The 18,959-nt window shown below is 45.4% G+C and overlaps 1 protein-coding gene across 2 annotated transcripts in view; it reads left to right on the forward strand.

The window, feature by feature from the left end:
* Positions 1 to 17,098, forward strand: part of VSTM4 (V-set and transmembrane domain containing 4) — a 115,334-nt gene extending 98,236 nt beyond the window's left edge. The window contains exon 8 of one of the 2 annotated variants that reach the window (XM_050805353.1): positions 17,009 to 17,098. In XM_050805353.1, coding sequence (XP_050661310.1) covers positions 17,009 to 17,071 — 63 coding nt within the window. In that variant the 3' untranslated portion in view covers positions 17,072 to 17,098. Of the gene's footprint in view, positions 1 to 2,783; positions 8,163 to 17,008 lie in introns of those variants that run through there. The other variant, XM_050805352.1, reaches the window with a different exon arrangement.
* Positions 17,099 to 18,959: the final 1,861 nt, after the last annotated feature.

Genomic DNA, 18,959 nt, shown 5'->3' on the forward strand with positions numbered 1-18,959 from the left:
ATGTAAAGACTTTTGGTGTCAAAAGGCAAGCAGAAGGCTCTCATCCCTATAAATGATCTTAACTTTGAAATTGAAAAATTGCTAGACGATTTGTCTAGGTCACTTGGCAGTCGCCTCCAGCAGAGGTGCTGGCTTAAGGAATTCTTTGTAACTCTCCTTGTCTATTACTTCCTGTGCCTTTTAGGGTGCATCATCTCAAAAGAAAAGAAGTGTTTTTGCTTTTGGCATTCTTTTTAAGAAACTTAAATTGAATGAAGATGGTTTAGTTGTTTGGAATTTCCACCAGATAACCAGGAAAGAGGCATACAAACTTTTTTAAAAAAGTAAGTCAAACAACAACAAAACCAAAGCCAAAACCAAAAGACCCTAAGTCTGACATCCTTATAAAAAGCAGAGGTGCTTAAATGAAAATGACCGTGTGACTTTAAATTCATGACCAACTTTTATTTTTCTAATTACGGATTAAAATTAATTAATGCATTGTTTAAATACGTGTGCCTACTACAAAATCCAAAAGGTAGCAACAAATGTACACAGTGAAGGCTCAGTCTCCCTGCAGCTATTCAGGTTACTTCCCTAGAAAGAGCTATGGTTAACGTGCTCTCCATTTTCTGAATGAGTGCCAAGAGTTCCCAGGATTTTCTAAGTATGTAAAATATGTACCCACATATTTACTTACATACCTGCATACACACGTATTTACACAGGATATGATAGTGAAATATAAAGTACACATATAGCTCCTCCTTTGTTCTTAAAGACTGCACCATATATTGTGTTATACGAATGTCCCCATCTCCTACTGATACCTATTTAAGTGTTTACAGTTATTTGTTTGTACCAAGAAAGATTCCCACTCATAGTAAAGGAGAGAACCTCTATGTTTTGTCAACCTTTGTTTTTTTTTTTAATGTTTGGTAACTTGAAAGACACATAAATGATGTCTAAGTGTGACTTTAAGTCTCGGTTTTCTGATTATGAGAGGGTGAGTATCATTTCATCTGTGAGATGCTTGCATTTTTCTTTCCCATGAACTGCTGGTCCTGTCTGTTGTCCTTTGCTGAATTTGCTAGTGGAAACTTGCTTATTATCTTTGTTGAATTGCAAAGCCCTTTAATATGAGCTGTAAATATTTTCCTCATGTTTTCAGTTGTTTTTTGATTTTTAGAGATGGTTTTGCGATGTGTAGCATGAAAATATACACACATCTTTTTTTCTATTGCTCCCGGGTTTTGTGTCATATGTTAAAATAATTTCCATACTTGGAGGCTATTTTTTAAAAAAATCCCCACCTATTTTCTAGTACTTTTATAGGTTTATTTTCCACATTAAAATTTTTAATTCATTTGGAATTAACCTGGGGTGAAGAATGATATAAGGATGTGATTTTATTTTTTTTTCTTAAATGGCTGTCCAAGTATTCCAACAGCATCTATTGAAAAATAACTTTTAGGTTTAATTTTTAATATTGCTAGATTTGAATAACCAATTTTTCTTTATTTTAATAATGTTCCTTAATCATATTAAGAAAATATATGTCTACACCTACTTCATTCAAAAATTGTTTTAAACAAAAATGTGTTTTTAATTGTATTAAGTACCTTTCTAGCATTTATAATCATATGCCTTTTCTCTTTTGATCTATTACTATTATGAATTATATTAATAGACTTTTTGATATCAAACCATCTTTGCATTTCTGGAATAAAATAAACTTGAATATGATTATCTATCTTTTAATGTACTTCATTCTCTTTGAGTAAATTTAACTTAAAATTTATGTTAATAAATGATATCCTCCCTCCCTCCCTCCCTTTATTCCTTCCTTCCTTCCTTCATTCCTTCTTCCCTCCTTCTTCCCTTCCTTCCTTCTTTTTGACAGTACCTTCAGATTTCCTGGAGTTAATGTTTATAATTTCTATTTCTCTGGAACATTATGCATTTTATCCTGTATTTAGAAGTTTTTTCAGTATATTCAGCAAACTAGTCTTGTTTAAAAATTTTTAAACTTCCTTCATTTAGTTTATATCTCTTATTTTTTATTTTATTCACTTATGCTTTTTTCCTTTTTATCTTGATTAATTTATTTTTCAGTTTATCTGTTTTACTGGTGATTTATGCAGTCTGGGTTTATTTCTATGAAGTTCTTCCTTCTGCTGTTCTTTATTTTGTTCCTCTTTTTCTAACTCCTTGAGTTGGAGGCCTGACCCACTTAATTCATGTTATTTAGTGTAAGTATTTCAGTTTAGCGTAAGGTTTTCTCCCAGCACTGCTTCAAACGTAGGCTTTAGGTTCTGGCAAGGAATATTTTCCTTAGCATTATTTTCAAGATATTTTGAAATTATAGTTTTATACTAAGTCATTTACAAAAATTTCTAGGTGGTGGCATTCTAGTTTTGTTATTTTAGAATTTTTTTTGTTTCCATCTCCACCTTTTTATTTCCCTTTTGGTCAGAAACCATTAGATACATTGTTTTTACTCTTCAGCATTAAAGTTTTCTTTTAGCCTTGTGTTTAGTCATTTTTTTGTGAATGTTTCATGTTAACTTGAAAGCAAATCACAGGATATCACTGCAGGACATAGTGCTCTATGAAGACAATGAGATCTATCTTATTAATTATGTTATTGGATACAATGTAGCCTCTTAAATTTCTTGTGCACTTATCCCTCTCTGAATCCCAAGATGCTATGAACATGCATGCTTGATGAATGAATGTGTGATGTAGAACTCCTGTGGTCAGCTAGAATTGTGTGTTTTCTTTTCTTTTCTTTTCTTTTATAGCCAAAGATTGCTGAGGAAAACTTAACCTATGCCGAGCTGGAGCTGATCAAACCCCACCAGGCTGCCAAAGGCGCCCCCACCAGCACTGTCTACGCCCAGATCCTCTTCGAGGAGAACAAGCTGTAGCACCGCATCCTCCTCCAAGGTTCTATTTGATGCCTGCCACCCAGTGATTTATGAAGCCTTGGAGACAAAACCCTTATTTCTGTATTTTCACTCGTGCCTTCTGAGTGGTGGAGAGCCCCCTTTTCAGCTGCATTCTGGGTGCCTTTGAAGAGGTACAAGGCTGCTCTCCCCAAAAGAATAGGGGCCACAGATCTTGACAGATCTCCCAGGACAAGATGCGCCTGGGCCTGAGCCCTGAGTGTAAGGACTCTGATCCTGAGAGCAGCCAAAGAGATTTTCTGCTGAGCCAAACCCCTTCACATTTTCCTCCTCTTTCCCCAGGTTTTCTTTAAAATCATTTTTAAATCTTAATTTTACTCTCTAGTCTTCCCGTATCTGTGATACAAGCTCATAGTATATAGCTAGAGGAAATGCCATTATGGACCCAACTGTAAGATGGCACATATGTTGGTTTTCCAAGGATCAGATGGCGTTGCCAGCACCGCCTGATTGCCAGCACCGCCTGAGATGACATCTCTTGTTTTAAATGGATGCACTGACCCTGAAGATTAAGGCCAGAGGGCCAGACTGACTAGAAGTATAAGGTCTGTCTCTGAATGCCATGGTGCCCACCTATGAAACCTTGAGGTCGCTGGACAAGAAGAACAGCATTCTAGAGGGCTTTCATCCCTTTGGCAAAGTGGACCTGTAGTGATAGAGAAATGTACTCTCCGAGAAGTGCTTACTCACCCTTTTCCAAAGGAGCAGAGGTGTTGGCCATCAGGAGCCACACTGGAGCGCATGGGCCTCTTCACTGTGTGCCAAGTTCAGTCACCTCTGATTCAGCGCTTGAGGGTATCTGCTGCTGGGTGCCCTCAGGGTAGGAGAGTGGGAAGTACACGCCAAGCTGGAAAGTGTATTCTGAAGACCTTCCTCTTGCCAAGTGCCTTGCCCATTGCAACCTTGTATGTGAATTCTAATGGGTTTGAATGGGGGTCAGGGGTGCATGGGGAAGTTGTTCTGTGGACCTGTGGGACACAGGGATCTTGGACTCACTGGCAGAGAATCCATTCTGGAAGCATCATCCTGTCAACTGCGTTGTTGAGGACATTTCTTGATGTGTGAGTGTAGTCTGGGTGGCTATTTACTGCATACTATAGGAATCGTTTGACTATGTAGTGGACCATTTGTATATGATAAATTATCTATTTTAAACACAGCTGGGATATGAGTTGTGCCTCTATATAGCTGTGTGAACTTGACTGAGTTTCTTATCACCTAATGATCTCAGACTCCATGTTTGTGTAAAGATGACTTAACTTCCCATAGAATTCTTGAGGGTAAAACGGGGTAATGAATCTTGCCAGGTTCTAGAAACTGTAAATTGCTACATAAATGCTCTGTGTTGACATTCATGCTAAAGCCAGTCTGCATTTTCAAAATGAAAATTTCTTCACTATTTAAGGCTTTCATTGCAATAACTTTAAAAAGCAAATATTTGTCCACTAACTTAGCCCTACAGTAATGTTCCCAAAGACTCATGAAAGTTTATGGTTTATTGGAAAGGATCCAAACTGGAAGCAGATATTGATTTTCTGGGAGCAAACCGGTCTGCCTTTACAAAGTGGAAGTTCACCCTCTCTGGATGACACCTGCGTCTCCTTCCTCCCTCTCTGCCAGATCTCAAAGGCAGTAAATAAACCATGCAGCTTTTGAGGAAGAAAGACCAATTTGGAAGAATTCACTAGAACTTCTTTGAGCATCTCTTTGAGGGGGGAGGATATCTGGTTAGCACATCATTCATATTATAATTATCACAGGGATTTTTAATTTTATCATGGCAGTGTTCTGACAGATGTATAGTGTTTTGAGGGCAGAGGATGATCTCCTAATTTGCCCAAAGAGCCTTATGGGTTAGTGGGGCCCTGGGGGTGCCAAATGGGAAGGAGAGGGGGCACATGAAAAGGAAATGGTGGGAAGAGGACAACGGGCCAGGGGGTAATATCTTGCCAGGCCCCTTAGGCCTCTGCAGAATGGAAATGGACTTCAGTCACCCTCAAACCCACCCACTTAAATCCAAGGAGAGCTTAGGGTTATTATACATGGACAGGAACACATTCTACCAAGAACACAGGCTCTTGAGAGCTGGTAGCTCCCAGTTAGAGTCGAACCAATCACTGTTATAAATTGAATCCAGCCTCTTTCTCCCAAACTGTGGTGATCACTGCACAAATCCACACTAAGGTATGTGAATGGGGACCCGCAGTTTATCTTCTCCTACTGAAAATGCTGCCCAGGGGAATCTTGGAAGCTATGGACAGCATCCAGGCAGAGCTTGTCCCACTGTTATCTCCCGAAGCAAACGCCCAAGCTGTGCTCAGAACTGGAGGCCATGGATGACTTGTATCTGGTGCTTGTTTGAGAGGATACATTGACATTATTGCCATAGTAAGCTTAAAAAATGTGCCCACTCATTCATTCTTTATCCGTGGACCACTAATCATGCATTGTCATTTCCAAAGATAAGGGAAAACATATCACATATCGTTGACATAGAAATTAGGGAAAGTTTGTCAAATTTGTTTTTACTATAAGGCATCATCGGTAGAAACTATATATGAGTAATTTTCAAAATGGACCATTGCTTATATGTTTAAATGAAGCTAAAACAAGTATGAACCCATTGCTTAGAGTGCAGTGGCTTCTTTCAGGCAGAGAGCAGATGCTCTCAGATTTGGTGGTGAGTTTTGGCCTTGGCATGGTTGGCATGGAGTTATCACAGGAAGCCGGGAGGTATGAAGGGGCATCCACCTGGGTGAAACTGTCCTGCCAAGCCAAATCCCTGAGGCCTGCCCTGAAGCAGCTGTAGTGGAGCAGAGACCTGGGATTCCTTAGAGTCACCTCTTTACGAATGTACCGCCACTCTGTTAGCTCATGGGGAAAATAAGGAAAAACCAGGCCTCCCACCTCCTGACTCTTGTGAGAGTGAAGACAACATGGGGCATTTAGAAAATACATTTTTAATGTATGATAATATGGGCTGGTCCACACAGCAATAAGCCCAAAGACCCCCTCGCTTTGGGGATTATTCATGGCCCTGCTCATCACAACCTCTGATATGCATGACTGTAACCTAGGCTGAGCCAACAATGGAGCTCATGCCAGAAATGGTCCCAAGCATGCATGTGGCCCCCTAGGATAATCAAAATCCTGGGGAGAAAGAAATCATCTTTGCCTTGGGCAGTGAAGCTGGAATGACACAAATCTATCTGTTGCCACATCTCCTGCCTAGTGGAGAAGCCTTGGAAGGCAACAGACACTGAGCAAGAAGCAGGGAGGAGAATGTCCTGGAACGGCAGGACTCCACCCCGAGTCCCTAACATCCCCAGACTCTTCTCTTCCATAAATTCTCTAATTACCCTGCTGTTTAAATCTTGGTTTTGGTCAAGCAAGTCAGGTTGCATACAGAATTTGAATACAGTATGCATCAAAGTTGCTTCCCAGGACAGGAAGCAAAACAAACAAAAAAACACACTGATATCAGTACCCAGGGTGCCCAATTAGGGCACACCCAGTGGCTGCATTGCAGCCTGTGAGCTCCCGCTGAACTGTGCGCCCTGCTGCCTGAGTGGGCCCCGCCCTGGGCTTCTCAATGGAGAGCTTTCGATGGGGGACTCCAGGACTGATGCTCTCCCTAAAGAAGGGAGGCCTCAGGTTTGGAGAGGGACACCGTCAGGACCAGAGGAAGACTGAGGGGCGCTGGCGCCAACAGGTGGAAGGGAACAGCGTAGTAACACAGAAGAGCCATGCCACATGCATGCTGGAGGAAGTCTTTTTGTGTCAACCTAAAGCTTAGGCTGGCTTCCATGTGGAACATGACATCTTTCCAGTATCTCTTATCCAGGAGACTGCAGTAAGACCCAGGTGACCCAGCTCTGTGTCATTTGGAGCCCATTACAAGGTGAGACAGCCACATGGTGGGGACATTGACCCCACCCCAGACCACACTCCCATCTCCATACATAGGATAGAAACTGTTCATCAGGAAGGAAAACCAAACAGAAATTCATGGTCTAGGGGCAAGGTCTGCATTGCGCATGGCCATGCTGGGTTGGAGTGGCCGTGGGGTGTCCAGATAGATGGGCACGTAGACTAGTGCTTTCTCAACCTTAATGCATGCACAAATCATCGCGATCTTATTAAAATGTAGATCCTGGCTGGGCACGGTGGCTCATGCCTGTAATTGCGGCACTTTGGGAGGCCGAGGCGGGTGGATCACGAGGTCAGGAGATCGAGACCATCCTGGCTAACACAGTGAAACCCCATCTCTACTAAAAATACAAAAATAATAATAATAATAATAATAATAAGCCAAGCGTAGTGGTGGGCGCCTGTAGTCCCAGCTACTCGGGAGGCTGAGGCAGGAGAATGGTGTGAACCCAGGAAGCGGAGCTTGCAGTGAGCTGAGATCGCGCCACTGCACTCCAGCCGGGGGACAGGGCGAGACTCCTTCTCAAAAAAAAAAAAAAGAAGATCCTGGCTCAGGAGGTCTGGGATAGGACCTGGGATTCTGAGTTGCTAAGAAGCTCCCAGGGATGTTCATGCTTCTGGTCCCTGAACCACACTTTGAGTGGCAAGGATGTAAACTGTTAGAAATATGGATCTGGTGCTCATTGCAGGAAAGGGGGTGTCCTCAGGGCATAGGTCACAACCGAAGCCCGGACAGTGGGCAAGATTCCCAGGGAGAGGCTGCCCGTGCACTGAAGAGGGGAAGGGCTGGGCCTGAGCGGTGGGGAGCACCCATGCTGGCAGGTACGCAGCAGGTGAGGAGATCCAGGTGGAGATCAGAGGACAGTGACAGTCACAGCAGCAGGGGAGATCCAGGAGAAAGCTGCGCTTGGGGGTCTCTCAAAGGAAGAAGGGCTCTGTGGTGTGAACTCTGCAGAGGGCAGGGAGAATAGAGGTTGAGCCTTTGCTCATTCTGAATTAATTGATTACTCATTTTTAAAAGTGCTTTCTTTGGGAAAAAAGCATTCCCCAGTGCACAAGGCTAACAGACATGGGCGCTGAGCTGTGTCTGGTCTGCTGAGTGTATTTTCTTCAAAATAATCCTCATCTTCTCAAGGGGTGGGGATTTAGACAAGACTCTTCCTGAACACACAGTGTGGTGGAGAAGGGAGGCTGTGGAAGTTTTCTGTTCCTTCTGTTGTCACGGGTGAAAGATGACTTGGTGCCCAATTTCTAATAAACACAACGCTATTAGCGTCACTCCAATTTAGTGTCTGATTGTTAAATGTTAATGTACTGTACTCTACAGTCTTAAATATAATTAGAAATGTTTACAGCTTTGGTTAAATGCACATTGTTCTTCCACATTAAACTTTATTACAAGTGTCCTCCATCAGCAACGAGGAGAAAACTCATTAGTAGGTGGTTTGTATCGGGTTCTGGGCCGTGCTAAAGGAATCAGCCTTCTGTTTTCCTTTATGACAGCTTTTCTAGATGCTGGGAGCAGCCAGGGTGATTACTTCCTGTATATGTGTACAATTAGTACCTCAGACTCCTGGGTCTACAGATGGATCTCAGAGAAGCCAACATCACCCAGGAATTTTTATGCAGACGTTTGCGTTGTGTGTGTGAGGGTCTGATGTTCTCCTCAGTTTTCTAAAAGGGGTCTGTGGTCCACAAAAGATGGAGACTTTAGAGAGGGTCCTAAACCACTGTCCTGCCCACAATGGACCCAGAGAACATCATGAGGAAGCTAGGCAAACTAAGGAGATGGAAAGGTACCTGCCAGCCTGGTGACCTCCCAGCCTGGCAACCTTCCAGGCATTCTAACCCTAAAACTGCTCCTTGCACTAAGCTCTGGCTCCAGGAAGCCTCTCTGCTCCCACCCTCACTCCTGTTGGCTGGAGGAACCCTGACCTCTTGCAGGGCTGATCTTTGGCTCAGCTAAGGATTGGGGCTACCCAATCCTCCCCTTTTTGGGATCTCCTCCATCTCTTTTCTCCCTCAGTCCATGTGTGGGTTCCCAGGTTCTCACAGTACCCCAGTTCTGAGTGCCCTGTGACTGCACTCCAGCCCATTTCAGAGTCAGTTTGGAATTCCTTAAAATGTTGTAACTGAAATCGGATTCTCCTGCTCACTGCTTGGAAGCCAAACTTGAGAGACAAGATTTGGTGGAAGGAAAAGCAGGCTTATTCAAGAGCTGGCAGCCTGAGGAGCTGGCAGACTAGTGTTGCAGAGACCATCTCAAGTCAGTACAAATTCTAGGCTCTTTTTATGTTAAAAACATGACCAACAACTGCTAACATCTCTGGGCACCAGCGAGGGTCCAGGAAGTTGGAAACTCCTTTGTCCTTGGTCAGATCACAAAGCTCCTATAAACCTTCAACGAAACATAGTTGTTACATACTTCTCCTTTAATCTCAGAGTTAGTTTCAAAAACTACATGATTACTGTTTTTGCGTTTTATCTCAGTGCCCTAAAATTATCCTCGCCTACGTGCAGGAATGGGTAAGGGCTCCTTTAATTGAAAATGGAGTTAGTCGTGTTCTTTTGCTCTTCCATTCTTACAATGTCTTGTTTCTGGTTCTCCTCATTCTTCCACCTCATCAGGATTCATTTCTAGTTTCCTTGGGGTTCTCCTTCACCATGTAAGCCCTCATCTTTTTTGCATCTTCAACTTCTCCTTCCATCTCCAAAATGACAAGCGTTTCTCAACCTGCACAGACCCCTTGCAAGCCACCATTCTCCTCTGGTTCCTTCTCTCCACAGCCTGGAGTCTACACTGTCTGCTCCCTGCTGTCTGCCTCTTGCCTCTCACCCTCTGCTGGCTACCTTTGCTCCCCCTCCCCTGAACTCAGCTCTGCCCAAGCCCTCTGGGGTTCGCTGCTGAGCGTGTGTTCTCTTGCAGAGAATGTCTTATTTCTGATCACCATTCAGCTGTATCCTGAGGACCCCACCTCCACAGCCCCCGTGCAGCCCTCTCCTGAGCTCCACGTCCATCCATGACCTCCCCTCTTGCAGCTGCCTCATGGCTCTTGGAAGTACACACCCAATACTGAATGCATCAGAGCACCCTGCACCCCTCGATACCCAGCTATCCTGGTTAGGGTTCTGCTGCTCACCCCATGGCTAAAGCTGCAAATCTAGCATTGGAGATACGGGCCACCGGCAGCAGCAGCGGAATCACTGCTGACTTGTTGAAAATGTCAGGTGCCTGGCACCTTGCCAAGTACGTTTTCTGTCTTATCTCATTAAGCCAATGGTACTCTACCCCAGTTTGCAGATGAAGAAGCAGAAGAGCTCAGCTAGTGGGCCCAGGATGGCAGAGCTGGAGCCCTCCTCTCTCCTGTCCATCTCCCCTGCATTCCGGCACCTCCCCATCGTCTCCATTTGCACAGCTCCTGCTTCCTGTCAGCACCGATCACCTCTCTCATGGACCACCACTCTGACCCCTGACCTGTTCCCTGCCATTTAACCCATGCTCTGACATGCAGACTGGCTGAGTCACCCCTGCCCAACATCCTGCCCTGACTGCCCTCAGGATGCCCAGCACCTCAGGGAGTAGCAATGCCCCTCATACCTGCTTCCTGCCTACCTTTCTGGTCACACCTCTTGCAGTTTCCCCTCTGTGCTGTTGACCCAGGCCTCGGTGGCTGTGAGCTGCCACCTTGGAAGCCCAGCCCAGTGTGGTGTGGAGCTTCATGGTTGCAAGAGTAGGCCTGTGCTGGGCGTGGGCGTGTCCCATGGCAGTGGCAGCAGTGGCCATGATCACAGCCCATGGTGCTCTGGGAACAGGCCTTGGGACTGGTGAGATCCCCATGGGCAGCCAGCCACCCAACCCTGTCTTCAGCAGCATCTGGAACTGGAGGAGCAGGAAGTCCAGGTGGGGTCCCATGCTCTCCCAACCCCCATCACCACTGACACAGCTGCTGGCTGTGACGGCAGCCCCTGTGGCAGCAAAGAGCTGGCAAGTTCCACGGGAAGTGCCTCAGCCCTCAAGAGGCAAGCAGCAGGTGAGCATAACAAGGATTGACCCCAGGGATTCCTAGGAAGACACCTTCTGGGCATTCTTTGACATGTTAATGGAGGGACAATCAAAGAAAGGGCAGGACCAGCTCTGGTGAGGGAGTGGGACTCAGGAGACTCTGTGCAGTGGCAGATATTATCTCTGCCCCAAGGTAGCAGTGCAGGCCTTCCCAGGTGCCAGAAGATGGTGACTTGGTTTCCAGGAACATGGCCTTTCTATAGAATGTCCTCACTAAAAGAGACACTAGAGGTTGCCTACTTAAAATCCCCTTCTGTTCCCCACCGTTTACACAAAAGACCATGATTTAAAGGAGAGTTTAGGTCACAGAGATCCAGGGTGGACATCAGGATCTGGACTCAGGCTTTCTCTGCCCCTTCCATAGCTCCTCATGCCCTGGCTCTTGTCTGTGGGCTCCTCGCCAAACCCTGGAGGACAGCCGAGGCCCAGCCTTCTCCAGCAGGGCTGGATGGGAGGATTCAGTGGAAGGTGGCAGCTGGGCGCCTCCCGCTGAAAGAAGCAGGCTCAGCCATTCCGGGGGTGGGAACTGTCTCCTAGGTAAGCTTAGCTTGCTCAAGGGACGTTTCAGAGCTCAATGTCAGTTCCATAAATCTTTGCTGAGCTCCTACTATGTCAGACACTGAATTTACACAGTATTCATGTGTTCACCTAGTAGTAGGCAAAACATCCTATTATGGTTACTGTTGCCAGAGTGTCTTCTGTTTGCCAGACATAGTGCTAGGGACTGCATGGCAGCCCTGAAAGGCAGGTGGCATCATTGCTACTGGATAGCTCTGAGAAATGAGGTTCAGGGTCATCATAAGAGATTTGCCAAAGGCCACACTCTTAGTTGCAGAGCTGGATTCAAACTCAGAGTTTCCCAGTACCAATCCTGTGTTCTTCCTATTATGGCATAGGAAAAATGAGTTATATCAGAACCAAAAGAGATTCTGGTATAAGAACCTAATGAGAATTAATCCCAAGGTGCCCAGGAAACTAAAAGGAGGAAGTGTCTGTCTGAGTTGAGCCCTGGTGGAGGGGCAAGAATCTGCCAGGAGGCAGAGGGCAGGGACCTTCCTGGACTATAAAGACCAGCCAGCCCTGATCAGGGAGTGGGACTCTTCTGGGAAAGCAGGCCTCTTCTGGGGAAGTGCTAGGTCCCAAAGAGCAGGAGTATCTGGCCCCTTGGTGGCCAGCCCACCTCGGGGACTGTAATAAACAGTGGACCCAGAAGCTACCTGGGAACTGAGATGGACCAAAGGGATTTCAAGTAGTGAACAAGCGAAGAGGGCTCCGGTGGCTTCACACTGTCTCTCCCAACCAGGTCACAAGGTAGTCTTGTCCCAGGATGAGGAAACTGAGGCCATTTAGAAGTTAGAATACATGCTACAGTGAAAAGGATACTCTGGTATGCCTATGGTGCAGCAAAAAGAACAAAAAGATTTATTGCAGAGAAAAGTTCTGTACCTTAAGACCTCGCTAAATCCGGGCATTCTTCACACACTCATCCCCAGTGAAGGGGGCTGGAGGGCCCAGTTACTTCTAGCTTCTATTTGTTTTATTTTGACAGATTGGGCATCTATATGCAAATTATTGTCCCCACGGTTGATTCCAGATATCTGAGTAAAGATGGAGACAGTTGCTAATGTACAATCTCCTGTTTATTTCCAGCTGACCATTGACAGCACGTGACTGGCTGGAAGAGATGTCAATGAGGTTATTCACCCAGAGTTTGGAACTTCTTGAGTTAACAGACATTGGTGTGCAGAGACGCACTGTTTTCTTGACCCCTCAACCCTGGAGGCTTCTCCTGTCTATCTCAATCTGGACAGCAACCATGCTACTTGGGGCTGACACCACCTTCTCGGGGCAATTCCTGAAAACCTGCAGAGAGCCTTGGCTTCCACCTGTTCTTCACATGCACCTGCCCTCCATCATAGCTCTGTCATAGCTCAGCTGGGTTTGTTGTTGTTGTTGTTTTGTGTCTCCTCTGCATTCTTGCACATTCTCTTCCTAATCCAACCTTGCTCCAATCTCTCTCTGTTTTCATTTCATTCTCTGCCTCTCCCTCTCTCCCTGTCTCGTTATTCTATTTGCAAGTAAAACGATAATGTGCGTCACATGCAGGTTGTAAACTAACCGAGTGTTCCAAGCTGTGCTCTCTGGCTTGGGCACCAGACTCAGGACTGGATTTCCCAGAAGGGGCTTGGTGTCTGGAGTTGTCACGCCATTTGCTTTCTCTTGCTGCAGCTATGGCTTTTCTCACTGTAGTGTGAGCAACGGCTTTAGGGTCAGAAGCTCTGGTCCAAGACTCGAGTCTGTTTTCCATGGCTCTGTGTCTTTGAGAAGCCATTTGAGCTCTCTGACCTGCAGTGTCCTCATTTGAAAAGTGGCTAGGGCCAACAGGACTTAAACAGTCACCTTCCCACCTGGAACAAATCCGTATCCAGGGCAGAGGGCAGGGTTGGGTGAGGATGTTGCAGGGACATGGGGGGCTGCGCCCCAGAGCTGAGCTGTCGCATAGTCCTGGAGCTGGGAGTGGTCATGCTGGGAGGTAGAGAGCCCAGGGCTGGCTCCCTCATCAGCTTGCTCTCGCCATGGCCTGGAGATAAAACCCTCTGCTAATGTCATATGACCTGTGTGAACACACGGAGCACTGTGCCCGTCACAGACGCTGTTCCACAAGGGTCAGCTCCCATCATTGCCGGGGACCTTCCCTGACACTGGCGATCAGTCCCCAGCTCCTAGCAGGGCTTATCTGGCAGGGTCTTCCTTCCTTAGACTGTTCTTCTTTGGAGAACAAGGTCATTAACGGATGGCTTTCTTCTCTCCTGGGGACAGTGAGGGCAGGCCCTGCCAGCTGGGTCACCACACAATCCCTGCTGCCTGTCACAGAGCTACTACCTCACATTGCTTCTCAATACTTAGAAATACAACCAACTGCGGAGAAGGACTGGGAAGGTGCTTTGAAAACTAAAAAAAAAAAAAGAAAAACAAAAACCACAACCCACAAGGCAGGAATTTCTTTTTCTTTTCCCTACAGATTTTGTTTCTAACTAGAGGCATCCAAATTCCCTACCCCAAACCACCACATTGTCCAGAGCTTCCACAACTCAGCAAAACACACACACACACACACACAACACACACACACACACACAAAAAACACGGCTATATTTATCCTGTTGGCAGCCCCCCTCTGCCAGTTTCCATCAAAGACCGGCCTGAAATAACATGCATGTCTGGGGGTGGTGACATGGCTGAGGTGGCTGGCGGCACCCTCTGCTGTGGTGGGGCCAGGGTGGCCTTGATGGGAATTCTCAGTGTTCACACCTTGGGGCCCTGCAGAGGCTCCTTCTCTGTGAAACAAGAAAGCTGGTACATTTTTACCGAGAAACACTGGACCACTGTGGACCAGGGAGCCAGCTCAGGGCTAGTCCCACACACTCAGTTCAGCTATCCCCAGCAGCATCTAAAGGCACCCCAGGCCAGGCGTGGTGGCTCACACCTGTAATCTCAGCACTTTGGGAGGCCAAGGTGGGTGGTTCGCCTGAGGTCAGGAGTTCGAGACCAGCCTGACCAATATGGTGAAACCACATCTCTACTAAAAACACAAAAATTAGCCATGCATGGTGGCATGCACCTGTAGTCCCAGATACTCAGGAGGCTGTGGCAAGATAATTGCTTGAACCCAGGAGGTGGAGGCTGCAGTGAGCCAAGATCACCTCACTGCACTCCAGCCTGGGCAACAGAAAGAAAGAAGAAAAATAAATAAATAAATAAATAAATAAATAAATAAATAAATAAAGGCACCCCAGTCAGAAAACCACAGCTAAGATCTTGGATCTGGAGGAAATGTTCTCAACTTCCTAAGAATAAGCCTGGCCTCAGTATCTAGATAGTTTCAGGCTACTGTGTACAGGCTTGAATTGAGTTTTAAAAAGCAAAAGACAAAATGTTATTTCCCCAGATGCAATCCCAGCTCTGGAGCAAGGTGTGAGAGTCACTTATGTTTGTAAGTTGCTTATAGTTTGCAAAGTGTGTTCCTGGTATATTTATTTTTCCCCTGAATTCAACACATACATATTTTAAGTACTGTCTCTGAGGAAGGGCCAGGAGTTGGTCTAATTTCAGCCCACTCTAGGACTTCCTAGCTATTTAACGAAGGCAGTGGCGTCTCCTGCTGCCTCCTTATACCCAGACAGGCTCACCCCCTCATGCTGTTCATCCATATCAAGTTGCCTTTCATCCTCCAGTGACGCCACATCACTGTCTGCCCTGCAATCTGTGATGTTCAGACAGGCTCCGTGTTTTCTTCTGAGTAACTGTGTGACTCTGCAGCTCACACACTGACATCTCAAAGCAGAGAGAAGTGGAGCTTTTAAACATGCACAAGGCCAAGTCAAACCCATGCAGAACAGATGACCTTGCATCCACCCTCTGAGCACTCTAGTACACTGCATGTGCCCCTGCAGGGTTGCCCCCACTAGGATGCATTCCCGACTTTTATTTTTTGCTTTTTTGATTGTGGTAAAACTTACATAACATTTACCATTTTAACTGTTTTCAAGTGTACAGTTCAGTGGCACTAAGTGCATCACATTGCTGTGCAACCACCTCTGCCATCCATCCCGGAATTTCTCCATCATCCCAAACTGAAACTCTGTCCCCATTAATAACTCCTCATCCCCCTCTACTCACCAGCCTCTAGGAACCACCACTCTGCTTTCTGATTCTTTTTAATTTATTTTAAGTTCCGGGATGCATGTTCAGGGTGTGCAGGTTTGTTACACAGGTAAACATGTGCCATGGTGCTTTGCTGCACCGATCAACCCATCACATAGGTATTAAGCCCTGCATGCATTAGCTATTTATCCTGATGTTCTCCCTCCCCTGCCCCACTGACAGGCCTCATTGTGTGTTCTCCTCCCTGTGTCCATGTGTTCTCATTGTTCAACTCCCACTTATGACTGACAACATGTGGTGTTTGGTTTTCTGTTCTTGTGTTAGTTTGCTGAGGATAATGGTTTCCAGCTTCATCCACATCCCTGCAAAAGACATGGTCTTGTTCCTTTTTATGGCTGCATAGTATTCCAGTGGTGTATATGTGCCACATTTTCTTTATCCAGTTTATCATTGACAGGCATTTGGGTTGATTCCATGTCTTTGCTATTGTGAATAGTGCTGCAATGAACATATGCGTGTATGTATCTCTATAATAGAATGATTTTGTTTCTATACATTTGCCTATTCTAAGTGCCTCATAGTAGTGAAATCATATGGGATTTATCCTTTTGTGCCTGGCTTATTATTTCACTTAGTATAATGTCCTCCAGGTTTATCCATGTTGTAGCATGCATCAGATTTCCTTCCTGTATAAGGCTAAATAATATTCCATTGGATGTATCACCACATTTTGTGCATCCATTTATTTGTGGATGGATGCGTGGGTTGTTTCTGCTTTTGGCTGTTGTGAATAGTGAGGCTATGAACATGGGTGTATAAGGACCTTTTTGAGTCCCTGCTTTCAAAGGGTGCGTGTTTCCTAAGAGTCATTCCGTCATCATGCAGCACATGGCCTCTCATAGACCCAGTGCCCTATAAATGCAAGGGGACTTCAAAAAGTTCATGGGAAAATTGAATATATATATTTATGTGTGTGTGTGTATATATATATACACACACACACTTTATTTTTCAAAATAAACTTCATCAACATCAAGACACTTTTGTAAATGGTGATACCAGCCATTTAGTCCATCCCTAAAGAAATGAAGATCCCAGGAGTTTAGCCATGTCAGTGCAGTCTTTTTTACCTTATTAAATGAAAATAAATAGATGCGCTTTACATATGTTTTAAGATTAGGAAAGAAAAATAAGTCAGAAGGAGCCCAATCATGGCCTAATGATTTCCATCGAAGCTGTCACAAAATTGCTTTTGTTTGATGAGAGGAATGAGCAGGAGGTCTGCCGTGGTGGCAAAGGACTCCCTGGGAAGCTTTCCCGGGTGTTTTTCTGCCAAAGTTTCATCTAACTTTCTTGAAACACTCTCATAATCAGCAGATGTTATTGTTCTTTGGCCCTCTAGAAAGTCAACAAGCAAAATGCCTTGAGCAGCCCACAGAACTGTTGCCATGACCTTTCCTCCTGACCCGTCCACTGTTGCTGTGACTCGTCCACTTCCACTTCTTGGTAGGTGTTGCTTTGATCATGCTTTGTCTTCAGGATCATACTGGTAAGGTCATGTTTCATCTCCTATTACGATTCTTCAAAGAAATGCTTCAGGATCTTGATCCCACTTGTTTAAAATGTTCATTGAAAGCTCTGTTCTTGTCTGCTGATCACAACGGTTTTGACAGCATGGAGTGGAGTGTGCTCAATTTTAATTTTTCTCAGAGTTGTATTAGCTGAGACAGTGGAGATGTCTATGATATTGGCTCTTGTTTCTGCTGTTAATCATTCGTCCTCTTCAATGAAGGCCCAAACGAGATGGATTTTTTTCCTCACAAACTGATGCGGATGGTCTCCTGCTGCAGGCTTCATCCTCAACATCGTCTCATCCTTTCTCAACACAAGTTACTCATTTATTAACTGCTGATTTCCTTGGGGCACAGTCCTCATAAACTTTTGGTAAAGCATCGATAATCTCACCCATTCTTTTACCCAATGTTCACTATAAATTTGATGTTTGCTCTTACTTCAATTTTAGCAAAATTCATGTTGTTCTCAAAGGGACTTTTTTCAAACCGATGTCTGATCCTTCTTAGTGTCTCAAACTAGATGCTGTTCAAAAATGTTATAATGAGTTATTATGACTTTATTTTGATACAAAAAATTTAAAATGCATGATAGTTTTTTCATCATAAGCATTTTCCACGAGCTTTGTGAAGACCCCTCATGTGCCCGGGCTGCGTCATTGCCATTTCTTGCCTTTCAAGAGCATGGGGTCCCACACTGTGGCAATGAAGACGTCTTTGGAAGTCAATGTTCTCTTTGAGGGACATTTAGATATTTTGATATATTAAATTAATGATAACCAAGGATAAAATTTAGTGACTAAATTAGTCACCAAATTATGTATCTAATTTGTAATTAAGACCATTCTATTTATCTAACTCAATGATTAGGGGGAATTGAAGTGGCTTGAATGGGAATTGGAAAAAAGCTGCAATATTTGGTTTTCATAGTAGAACATCCTAGTAGTCGTTTGAGGTCTGAACCTGATTTGGATCCTTGAAGCAATGCCATGTGAGCCCTGAGCAGGGAGGGGCTCAGGGGTCTGGTGAAAGTGACCAGCACGTGTCAGGCCCCTGCCTGCTCGGTACAGCTGTCCCAGCATTCTTGCCCAGCTGAGCCTCTATCCCAGGAGCCATTGGCCTAAATCTATCCATCCCGATTAGCCCAGCAGGGGTGCTCTTGTTTAGTTCATTGAGAGGGACCCTAAAAACCCAAGGATTTAATAGGTTGCTGGAGTTCAGGATATGGCAGAAGGAGGCCAGGGGCTGGTTAGCTACAGTGCAGGCCTTAGACACCGTGTGATATTCTTAGAATATCATCTTGAAGCATTTCAGCCACTTTCTTGCTGTTTCCAGCTTCTTACCACTCTGAGTCTTATTCTCACCTATGAAATGAAGAGGTTTCCTCTTGAGCTGTGACTAGGCTCAAAGAAGCTTGCACAGCAAAGGGCCACGCAGCCTGCCCGGGGCCCACTCCATGCTCAGGGCATGTCCTTCAGTGTAGATCTCCCTTCCCGGGTCTGCTAGCCGCACCCCTGCTGCTTCACTGCATGTGGCCAACCTGGGGCCTCAGTTTCCTCACCCACAATGTTCTGACAATGATGGCATCCTTGAAGACTTTTCTGAGGATGAGGCAGAACTGCACAGTAAGCCCCTGCCCAGGGTCCGGTCCACAGCCGGTGTGGGCTGTGCAGTTGTGGCTTTCCCTAGGCAGCCGGGATTCTGGGTGTTGGAGGCTTTCCTCTGCTTCCCTGTGCTCCCTGGGTCTTAATGGCTGCCTGGGGCCTCTGGCGGGGGCTGCCG

The sequence above is a fragment of the Macaca thibetana genome, chromosome 9, assembly GCF_024542745.1.
Source record: "Macaca thibetana thibetana isolate TM-01 chromosome 9, ASM2454274v1, whole genome shotgun sequence".
Taxonomy (NCBI): Eukaryota; Metazoa; Chordata; class Mammalia; order Primates; family Cercopithecidae; genus Macaca; species Macaca thibetana.